We start from the raw sequence: 12,056 nt of genomic DNA, 5'->3' as shown, positions 1-12,056 counted from the left end.
TCAATGGCCCCTCTCACTGCCCTGTCTGCCATGTTTGATTGTTGTTTTCCCCATACACATGGAAATTGACCAATGAGAGCCGTTTTGTGTTCCATGTCATTCCGAGATTTTCAAACAGGGTTGATGATTACCAAAGGGTGGCCAGACGTTTGTTCAAAACAGAGGGTAAGTTATGCGGGGTCAGTGGTCAAATATGAAATGCAGTTAGACAGACTGAATACGATGAGCAGAAGGCCAAAAGAATAATCTACAAGCTCAACACATTGTTTTGAGAAAAACGTAAGATTTGATTGAGCTCGCGTTAATATTGTCAGGCTGTCCAGTTTTTCGATCAGGCTTTTAGCATCGCGAGAGTCACCCCTTGTGTATTGTATGACCAGAAATTATTGAGAACTTTAGGAATATATTTAATTGGATTTCTAGTATAAACAACCTTGACCAGCTATCAAGTGCTTGGTTTCATTCAAGAGAGACAACTCTGTTAATCCTTTTTCATTAGTTTGTGAAGAGTTATCCCCCTTTGTTTACTTGCTAGCAGAGGACATTTTCAGTGATCCTCAGTATGGATGATTTAGAGAAGAGGAAGTTGATTTTAGAGGATTATAACAAGGACATCAGATCAGCTAAAGTGATTTCATGTAACACAGGCATCCCCTTGTCCACTGTTTATCGTGTTTTGAAGAATATTGCAAATGGATATGGCATTGAGCACCAAGGAGGCGCAGATAGGCCCAGAAAATTGACTGTCGGTGACAGAAGGCGACTTGATATTCTTGTTTCTAAAAACAAACGAAGGAGTTTAGAAAACTTAAGGCTGGATATGATTGATAGAGGAACTGTGGCTGTCTGTAAGGAGACAATTAGAACTGAGCTGCATGCAATGGTTTGGCAGAAAAGTCGAGGAATTCCATCACCAATCATGAAACCTGAACAAAAGAAGCGAAGGTTGAACTGGTCCTTACAGCATAGAAATTTTAACTGGGACAATGTGATTTTCTCAGATGAAAGTTCTGTGTGGCTGTTTCCTAATACACTAAAAATTCTGGACCAAACAAACTGAAAAACCTTTGTATCAGCGCCCAAAGTACAGTCTGAAATTTAACGTGTGCGGTGGCATATCTGTGTTAGGTGCAACGCCCCTCTGTGTGTTTGAAGGGAATATGAACAGTGAGTGGTACACAGATATTCTCGAGGGACATTTACTTCCATCTGCTCACGTGTTCTATGGAAAATTTTGGATTTTCCAGCAGGACAACGACCCAAACCATCGTTCAAAGCATTCACAGGCCTGGTTTCGGACCAAATATGACATTATTAGATTGGCCAAGATATAGCCCTGACCTAAATCCAATAGAAAATGTTTGGGGACTTATGAAGGAAAGTGTCAATAAAAAAAATCTGACAAATATTGCTGAAATGAAAGGAGAGGTGGTCCGATATTGGGACAGCATGGACAACGACTTTCTAACTTCTTTGATCAGTAGTATGCCCCGCCGCATTGAAGCCTGCATTGCTGCCCATGGTGACTTGACAAAATAATAACTGTTCACCTGTCTTAGAATCTGGAGTTATGTTCTGCTAATATTCACATTAATATGTGAGTAATGAGGGAATTTTTTTTCAAAAATTACAATCTGTAAATTCTCAATAATTTCTGGTTGTACTGTATTTTATGTAATGAGTGCAGCGGGAGAATTTTCTAAAAAATCCATTTCTTCACCGATTTTGTTCAAATTTGAAATATTAGTTACTAATAACATGTAAAAACAATATAAGGTTGCAAAAATCTAGCTTTTTATTTTAAAAATTATTGTCCAAACAGTGATTCAAACCCCTGTGGATAGAGGAACCTGACACTCACACATTTACATAACCTCAGACTCTAAAAGTTAGTGTATTTACTGAGTGAGATTTCAAACTTATTGTTATATTTGCCAGATTCAATTGGACCAGAGTTACCTGCGCTTCGATGGCACCACACCTGCATGATGATTGGCTACGTCACGCTTAACTTCCTCTACAGCATCGTCGTTACCATGACAGTGTTTACCATCATCGTCCTTGCTGTCAACAAGTGAGTGATGTGATGGGCATCATTGTTACAGTTTCTCCCCTCAATACCTCATCACTATTACAGCTTCTCCCCTCAATATCTCATCACTATTACAGCTTCTCCCCTCAATACCTCATCACTATTACAGCTTCTCCCCTCAATACCTCATCACTATTACAGCTACTCCCCTCAATACCTCATCACTATTACAGCTACTCCCCTCAATATCTCATCACTATTACAGCTTCTCCCCTCAATACCTCATCACTATTACAGCTTCTCCCTCAATACCTCATCACTATTACAGCTTCTCCCCTCAATACCTCATCACTATTACAGCTTCTCCCCTCAATACCTCATCACTATTACAGCTACTCCCCTCAATACCTCATCACTATTACAGCTTCTCCCCTCAATACCTCATCACTATTACAGCTTCTCCCCTCAATACCTCATCACTATTACAGCTACTCCCCAATAATTCTCATCTAATCACTATTACAGCTACTACCATCATCACTATTACAGTTTCTCCCTCAATACCTCCATCACTATTACAGCTACTCCCCTCAATACCTCATCACTATTACAGCTTCTCCCCTCAATATCTCATCACTATTACAGCTTCTCCCCTCAATACCTCATCACTATTACAGTTTCTCCCCTCAATACCTCATCACTATTACAGCTTCTCCCCTCAATATCTCATCACTATTACAGCTTCTCCCCTCAATACCTCATCACTATTACAGTTTCTCCCCCAGCACTATTACAGCTCATCCCCTCAATACCTACTATTACAGCTCTCCCCTCCCATCAATACCTCATCACTATTACACCTCATCACTTCTCCCCCTCAATACCTATTACATCACTATTACAGCTTCTCCCTCAATACCCCCATCACTATTACAGTTTCTCCCCTCAATACCTCATCACTATTACAGCTTCTCCCCTCAATACCTCATCACTATTACAGCTACTCTCCCATCACTCAATACTCTCATCACTATTACAGCTTCTCCCCCAATACCTCATCACTATTACAGCACTTCTCCCCTCAATACCTCATCACTATTACAGCTTCTCCCCTCAATACCTCATCACTATTACAGCTTCTCCCCTCAATACCTCATCACTATTACAGTTTCTCCCCTCAATATCTCATCACTATTACAGCTTCTCCCCTCAATACCTCATCACTATTACAGCTTTCTCCCTCAATGCCTCATCACTATGTGTTCTGTAGACACATCTCCCACTATATACACTCCCTCTATATACTGTAGATCTAATATTCTGTCACTGTGTTCTGTAGACACATCTCCCACTATATACACTCCCTCTATATACTGTAGATCTAATATTCTGTCACTGTGTTCTGTAGACACATCTCCCACTATATACACTCCCTCTATATACTGTAGATCTAATATTCTGTCACTGTGTTCTGTAGACACATCTCCCACTATATACACTCCCTCTATATACTGTAGATCTAATATTCTGTCACTGTGTTCTGTAGACATCTCCCACTATATACTCCCTCTATATACTGTAGATCTAATATTCTGTCACTGTGTTCTGTAGACACATCTCCCACTATATACACTCCCTCTATATACTGTAGATCTAATATTCTGTCACTGTGTTCTGTAGACACATCTCCCACTATATACACTCCCTCTATATACTGTAGATCTAATATTCTGTCACTGTGTTCTGTAGACACATCTCCCACTATATACTCCCTCTATATACTGTAGATCTAATATTCTGTCACTGTGTTCTGTAGACACATCTCCCACTATATACACTCCCTCTATATACTGTAGATCTAATATTCTGTCACTGTGTTCTGTAGACACATCTCCCACTATATACACTCCCTCTATATACTGTAGATCTAATATTCTGTCACTGTGTTCTGTAGACACATCTCCCACTATATACACTCCCTCTATATACTGTAGATCTAATATTCTGTCACTGTGTTCTGTAGATACATCTCCCTCTATATACACTCGCTCTATATTCTACTGTAGATCTAATATTCTGTCACTGTGTTCTGTAGACACATCTCCCACTATATACACTCCCTCTATATACTGTAGATCTAATATTCTGTCACTGTGTTCTGTAGAGACATCTCCCGCTATATAATCTAACATTTTGTTACTCCATTCTGCAGGGACAACTCCCAGTTCGTGTCACAGTTCAAGCAACAGTCTTTTGCCAAGACTGCCGTCCACCATTTGGAGTTGCTTGCCATGCAGCGCCATCTGGAGGAGGAGATTAACCGACAGAATGAGTTTGCCAGTCTCACAAAGATACGTTGTGAGGACAGCATGAAGCCAGTCATTGAAGACATGCACAAGGTACGTGTGGACCAAGCACAAGACCTTGACCTCTGATTGTCAAAAGTGAAGTGTTGTCAGGCATCTTTTTATAACGGAAGTGTATTCTAGATGCCAGCCCATTCTTGACCAATCTTGTACACTTTGACAGATTTTATGTGTTGTCATATTGTACGGAATCAGTGCTGGGGCGGTTGTCGGATTAATTGAGACCTGTATTGTGGCGGTTCTCGGATTAATTGAGACCTGTATTGTGGCGGTTGTTGGATTATTTGAGACCTGTATTGTGGCGGTTGTTGGATTATTTGAGACCTGTATTGTGGCGGTTGTTGGATTAATTGAGACCTGTATTGTGGCGGTTCTCGGATTAATTGAGACCTGTATTGTGGTGGTTGTTGGATTATTTGAGACCTGTATTGTGGGTTGTTGGATTATTTGATACCTGTATTGTGGCGGTTGTTGGATTAATTGAGACCTGTATTGTGGCGGTTGTCGGATTAATAGAAACCTGTATTGTGGCGGTTGTCGGATTAATTGCGACCTGTATTGTGGCAGTTGTTGGATTAATTGAGACCTGTATTGTGGTGGTTGTTGGATTATTTGAGACTTGTATTGTGGCGGTTGTCAGATTATTTGAGACCTTTATTGTGTCGGTTGTCAGATTAATTGAGACCTGTATTGTTACGGTTGTAAGATTATTTGAGACCTGTATTGTGGCGGTTGTCAGATTATTTGAGATCTGTATTGGGGAGGTTGTCAGATTATTTGAGATCTGTATTGGGGAGGTTGTCAGATTATTTGAGACCTGTATTATGGTGGTTTTCAGATGTGAAATGTGAATTGTGTTAGTTCTCAGATTATTTGAGACCTGTATTGTGGCGGTTGTCAGATTATTTGAGATCTGTATTGGGGAGGTTGTCAGATTATTTGAGATCTGTATTGGGGAGGTTGTCAGATTATTTGAGACCTGTATTATGGTGGTTTTCAGATGTGAAATGTGAATTGTGTTAGTTCTCAGATTATTTGAGACCTGTATTGTGGCAGGTGTCAGATTATTTGAGACCTGTATTTGGGCAGTTGTCAGATTATTTGAGACCTGTATTGGGGAGGTTTTCAGATTTGTTTAGACCTGTATTGGGGCGGTTGTCATATTATTTGAGATCTGTATTTGGGCGGTTGTCAAACTATTTGAGACCTGTATTGGCTCAGTTCTCAGATTATTGGAGACCTGTATTATGGCGGTTCTCAGATTATTTGTAATGGGCAGTTGTCAGTTAATTTGAAACTAGAAGTGGATCTTCTAGTGCTCATAATGTTTGTATTTTTTTTCAGCTGCTCAGCCAGCTCCTGGAGAAGACTGCTGATGTGTTTGAACAGCAGAACATTGTCACACTGCTGAGTGAACACTCTCATGAAGTCCTCACCAAGCTCTCACAGAACATGTTCACCTTCAGGTGAGTTCACAGAACATGTTCACCTTCAGGTGTATTCATAGAACATGTATGCATTGAGATGTACTCACAGAATATGTTTACATTCAGATGTATTCATAGAACATGTATGCATTTAGATGTACTCACAGAGCACGAATACATTTAGATGTATTCACAGAACATGTGACCCATGAAGATCTGGGCTAGAATTGATCTGCAGTAACCCATGCTTGTCGTAAGAGGCGACTAACGGGATCGGGTTGTCAGTCTCTCTGACTTGGTTGACACATGTCATTGTATCCAAATTGCATAGGTCGATGCTCATGACATTGATCACTGGATTGTCCGGTCGTGACTCAATTATTTACAGACCGCCACCATAATATTAGCTGGAATATTCCTGAGTGTGGCGTAAAGCTAAACTCACTCACTCACAGAACATGTATGCATTGTCAGATGTATTCACAGAACATGTTGACATTCAGGTGTATTCATGGAACATGTTGACATTCAGGTGTATTCACAGAGCATGTTGACATTCTGATGTATTCACAGAACATGTTGACATTCAGGTGTATTCACAGAACATGTTGACATTCAGATGTATTCACAGAACATGTTGACATTCTGATGTATTCACAGAACATGTTGCCATTCAGATGTATTCACAGAACATGTTGACATTCAGATGTATTCACAGAACATGTTGACATTCAGGTGTATTCACAGAACATGTTGACATTCAGGTGTATTCACAGAGCATGTTGACATTCAGATGTATTCACAGAACATGTTGACATTCAGATGTATTCACAGAGCATGTTGACATTCAGGTGTATTCACAGAGCATGTTGACATTCAGATGTATTCACAGAACATGTTGACATTCAGGTGTATTCACAGAACATGTTGACATTCAGGTGTATTCGAAGAGCATGGTGATATTCAGATGTATTCACAGACCATGTTGACATTCAGGTGTATTCACAGAGCATGTTGACATTCAGGTGTATTCACAGAACATGTTGACATTCAGATGTATTCACAGAGCATGTTGACATTCAGATGTATTCACAGAACACGTTGACATTCAGATGTATTCACAGAGCATGTTGACATTCAGATATATTCACAGAACATGTTGACATTCAGGTGAATTCACAGAACATGTTGACATTCAGATGTATTCACAGACCATGTTGACATTCAGGTGTATTCACAGAGCATGTTGACATTCAGGTGTATTCACAGAACATGTTGACATTCAGATGTATTCACAGAACATGTTGACATTCAGATGTATTCACAGAGCATGTTGACATTCAGGTGTATTCACAGGGCATGTTGACATTCAGATGTATTCACAGAACATGTTGACATTCAGGTGTATTCACAGAACATGTTGACATTCAGGTGTATTCGAAGAGCATGGTGATATTCAGATGTATTCACAGACCATGTTGACATTCAGGTGTATTCACAGAGCATGTTGACATTCAGGTGTATTCACAGAACATGTTGACATTCAGATGTATTCACAGAGCATGTTGACATTCAGATGTATTCACAGAACACGTTGACATTCAGATGTATTCACAGAGCATGTTGACATTCAGATATATTCACAGAACATGTTGACATTCAGGTGAATTCACAGAACATGTTGACATTCAGATGTATTCACAGAGCATGTTGACATTCAGGTGTATTCACAGAGCATGTTGACATTCAGGTGTATTCACAGAACATGTTGACATTCAGATGTATTCACAGAACATGTTGACATTTAGGTGTATTCACAGAACATGTTGACATTCAGATGTATTCACAAAACATGTTGACATTCAGATGTATTCACAGAGCATGTTGACATTCAGGTGTTTTCACAGAACATGTTGACATTCAGATGTATTTACAGAGCATGTTGCCATTCAGATGTATTCACAGAACATGTTGACATTCAGATGTATTCACAGAGCATGTTGACATTCAGGTGTATTCACAGAACATGTTGACATTCAGATGTATTCACAGAACATTTGGGGCGGTGGGGTAGTGTAGTGGTTAAGGCGTTGGCTCGTCACGCTGAAGACCCGGGTTGGAATCCCAACATGGGTACAATGAGTGGATCCCCTGTCTGGTGTCCCCCGCAGTGATATTGCTGGAATATTGCTTAAAGCGGTGTAAAACCAAACTCAGTCAGTCAGTCAGTCACAGAACGTGTTGACATTTAGATGTATTCACAGAACATGTTGACATTCAGATGTATTCACAGAACATAAGACATTCAAGTGAGATCACAGCTCATTATATATTGTTCTCTGAAATGTGTGTAATGTCATAATGTTCATTTTTGTTCAGGAACAACTTTCATCGCTTTGTGCGGAACCTACTGGCTCAGCTCTCACATGATATTGAGTCCTCACTGATGGATGTAGAGAACAACCGCTGGCTGGCTGGTGCACGCTTTCTGCATGGCGCCGTCATCAATATCCGCAAACACCTCAACAATGTCTCCTCTAAACAGTTCCTGGACTGGGCCAACCTGAAACACAATCTGGCCAGACTTACAGATGGTAAATCTTCATCAAGGTCTCATTAAACAGGGTGTGACTAGCACAGTGTGTCACTAGCTCAGTGTGTCACTAGCTCAGTGTGTCACTAGCACAGGGTGTCACTAGCTCAGTGTGTCACTAGCACAGGGTGTCACTAGCTCAGTGTGTCATTAGCACAGGGTTTCACTAGCACAGTGTGTCACTAGCACAATGTGTCACTAGCTCAGTGTGTCACTAGCACAGGGTGTCACTAGCTCAGTGTGTCACTAGCACAGGGTGTCACTAGCACAGGATGTCACTAGCACAGGGTGTCACTAGCTCAGTGTGTCACTAGCACAGGGTGTCATTAGATCAGAGTGTCACTAGAACATCGTGTCACTAGAACAAGGTGTCACTAGAACAGTTTGTCACTAGCACAGGGTGTCACTAGAACAAGGTGTCACCAGAACAGTGTGTCACTAGCACAGTGTCACTAGAACATCGTGTCACTAGAACAAGGTGTCACTAGAACAGTGTGTCACTAGCACAGTGTGTCACTAGAACAAGGTGTCACTAGAACAAGGTATAACTAGAACAGGGTGTCACTAGCACAGGGTGTCACTAGCACAGGGTGTCACTAGCACAGGGTGTCATTAGAACAGAGTGTCATGATAACAGGGTGTAACTAGCTCAGTGTGTCACTAGCTCATTGTGTCACTAGCACTGTGTCACTAGAACAGCGTGTCACTAGAACAAGGTGTCACTAGAACAGTTTGTCACTAGCACAGTGTGTCACTAGAACAAGGTGTCACTAGAACAGGGTGTTACTGTTCAGGAACAATTTCATTGCTTTGTGCGGAACCTACTGGCTCAGCTCTCACATGACATTAAGTCCTCACAAATGGATGTAGAGAACAACCGCTGACTGGTGCACACTTTCTGCATGGCGCCATCATCAACATCCGTAAGCACCTCAACAATTTCTCCTCTAAACAGTTCCTGGACTGGGCCAACCTGAAACACAATCTGGCCAGACTTACAGATGGTAAATCTCCAACAGGTCTCATTAAACAGGGTGTCACTGGTGTAGGGTGTCACAAGAGCAGAGCATCACTAGAACACAGTGTCATTAGAACTGGGTGTCACTTGCACAGTGTGTCACTAGAACATGGTGTCATGATAACAGGGTGTCACTAGAACATGGTGTAATAGAACAGGGTGTCACTAGAACAGGGTGTCATGAGTGCAGGCTGTCACTAAAACGGTATCACTAGGACAAGGTGTCACTAGAACATGGTGTCATGATAACAGGGTGTCACTAGAACATGGTGTAATAAAACAGGTGTCTTTAGAACAGGGTGTCAATAACACAGGGTGTCACTAGCACAGTGTCACTAAAACAGGGTGTCACTAGTGCAGGATGTCATGAGAACAGGTGTCACTATAACAGGGTTTCACTGGCACTTGGTGTCATGATAACAGGGTGTCACCATAACAGGGCATCAGTAGCACAGGGTGTCACTAGAACAGTACTCTATGCCACGTCTGTTTGTGTCTTTCAGAAATGACCGTGGCCCCTCCTCTACCTAACATTCCACACATTGAGGGCATCCCTACCCCTACCACCCATCCCCCGGGGGCCAGGAATGCTCGCAATCTCTCTCCCACCCAGTCCAAGACTCGGAAGGTGAGGATACACAGTCATTGGTTCTACCCCTTTGGCACGTCAAGCACAGGCAGAGGTCATGTGACCTCACGACCCTTGGGTCAAGATGATACGAAGGTCACGGAGACCCCGGGATTCATGTCAGTGTTCTACGTGTTTCTGGCTCTGATGCTGTGTGTCGACTTCCTCCTCTTCCTTCATCGCTTCTCCAAGACCATCGCCATGGGGAGACTACTCTTGTATGGCTACCCTGAGTATGTGGACTGTCGGGAAAAGCCTGCCCCAGGTAGGCAGTTTCAACTGATGACCTTAATGGAATAACAGTTTTACATATTGATTTTAGTTTGGTATGTTCTGTAACCAACAGCAGTGTGGCTGAAAACACGTCACATAGACATGATATAACCATGGTATAACCTGACTATGAGGTAGATGTGATATAACCATGGTATGACCTGACCATGAAGTGGATGTGATATAGCCATGGTATTACCTGACCATGAGGTAGATGTGATATAACCATGGTATGACCTGACCATGAAGTAGATGTGATATAAGCATGGTATGACCTGACCATGAAGTAGATGTGATATAAGCATGGTATGACCTGACCATGAGGTAGATGTGATATAACCATGGTATGACCTGACCATGAAGTAACAGTATAATGGGGACATTCTGTTGTCAGGGGAGGAGGACATGGAGGACGATGTCTTCCAGGAGGACGGCAAGGACCAAGGTGGTGCCAGGAACACTAAGACCTTTTTATCCCGTGCTGCGATTGCTGGAAAGAAGTTCTTCATCCAGGTACATAGCTGTATTATTATCCTGGATTGTAGGATTGGTGGTGATATTATCCAGGATTGTAGGTGGCTGGTGAAATTATCCTGGATTGTAGGTGGCTGGTGATATTATCCTGGATTGTAGGTTTGCTGCTCATATTATCCTGGATTTTGATATCATGGATGGTAGGTGGCTGGTCATATTATTGTGGATTGTAGGTGGCTGTGATATTATCCTGGATTGTAGGTAGCTCAGGTCATATTATCCTGGATTGTAGGTGGGTGGTCATATCCTGCATTGTAGGATTGCTGGTCATGTTATCTGGGATTGTAGGTGGCTGGTGATATTATCCTGGATTGTAGGTTTCTGTGATATTATCCTGGATTGTTGGTGGCTGGTCATATTATCCTGGACTGGAGGTGGCTGGTGATATTATCCTGGATTGATGGTGGCTAGTGATATTATCCTGGATTGTAGGTGGCTGGTGATATTATCTGGGATTGAAGGTGGCTAGTGATATTATCCTGGATTGTAGGTGGCTGGTGATATTATCCTGGATTGTAGGTGGCTGTGATATTATCCTGGATTATAGGTTTCTGTGATATTATCCGTAATTGTAGGTGGCTAGTGATATTATCCAGGATTGTAGGTGGCTAGTGATATTATCCTGGATTGTAGGTGGCTGGTAATATTATCATGGATTGTAGGTGGCTGGTGATATTATCCTGGATTGTAGGTGGCTGGTGATATCTTGGATTGTAAGTGGCTGGTGATATTATCCTGGAATGTAGGTGGCTGTCATATTATCGTGGATTGTAGGTGGCTAGTAATATTATCCGGGATTGTAGGTGACTAGTGAATTATCCGGGTTGCAGGTGGCTAGTGATATTATCCGTGATTGTAGGTGGCTATTGATATTATCCTGGATTGTAGGTGGCTGGTCATATTATCGTGGATTGTAGGTGGCTAGTAATATTATCCGGGATTGTAGGTGGCTAGTGATATTATCCTGGATTGTAGGTGGCTGGTGATATTATCTGGGATTGTAGGTGGCTGGTGATATTATTGTGGATTGTAGGTGGCTGGTCATATTATCTTGGACTGTAGGTGGCTAGTGATATTATCCTGGATTGTAGGTGGGTGGTCATATCCTGGATTGTAGGTGGCTAGTGATATCATCCGGGATTGTAGGTGGCTAGTGATATCATCCGGGAACGTTGGGGGCTAGTG

General features: G+C 41.9%; 1 protein-coding gene across 2 annotated transcripts in view; it reads left to right on the top strand.

Moving 5' to 3' along the window:
- LOC124253779 overlaps nt 1-12,056 on the top strand; it is a 227,888-nt gene that overhangs the window by 211,091 nt on the left and 4,741 nt on the right. For both annotated transcript variants that reach the window (XM_046687612.1, XM_046687611.1), the window contains 6 exons: nt 1,939-2,074; nt 4,245-4,431; nt 5,743-5,864; nt 8,205-8,419; nt 9,940-10,329; nt 10,732-10,850. In XM_046687612.1, the coding sequence (XP_046543568.1) occupies nt 1,939-2,074; nt 4,245-4,431; nt 5,743-5,864; nt 8,205-8,419; nt 9,940-10,329; nt 10,732-10,850 (1,169 nt within the window). The remainder of the gene's footprint in view (nt 1-1,938; nt 2,075-4,244; nt 4,432-5,742; nt 5,865-8,204; nt 8,420-9,939; nt 10,330-10,731; nt 10,851-12,056) is intronic.

Source organism: Haliotis rubra, unplaced genomic scaffold (genome assembly GCF_003918875.1).
Source record: "Haliotis rubra isolate DU_JTF1 unplaced genomic scaffold, ASM391887v1 Scf551, whole genome shotgun sequence".
In the NCBI taxonomy this organism is placed as follows: Eukaryota; Metazoa; Mollusca; class Gastropoda; order Lepetellida; family Haliotidae; genus Haliotis; species Haliotis rubra.
Note: the sequence above shows the minus strand (reverse complement) of the source record. Positions and strands in the feature narration are given on the sequence as shown.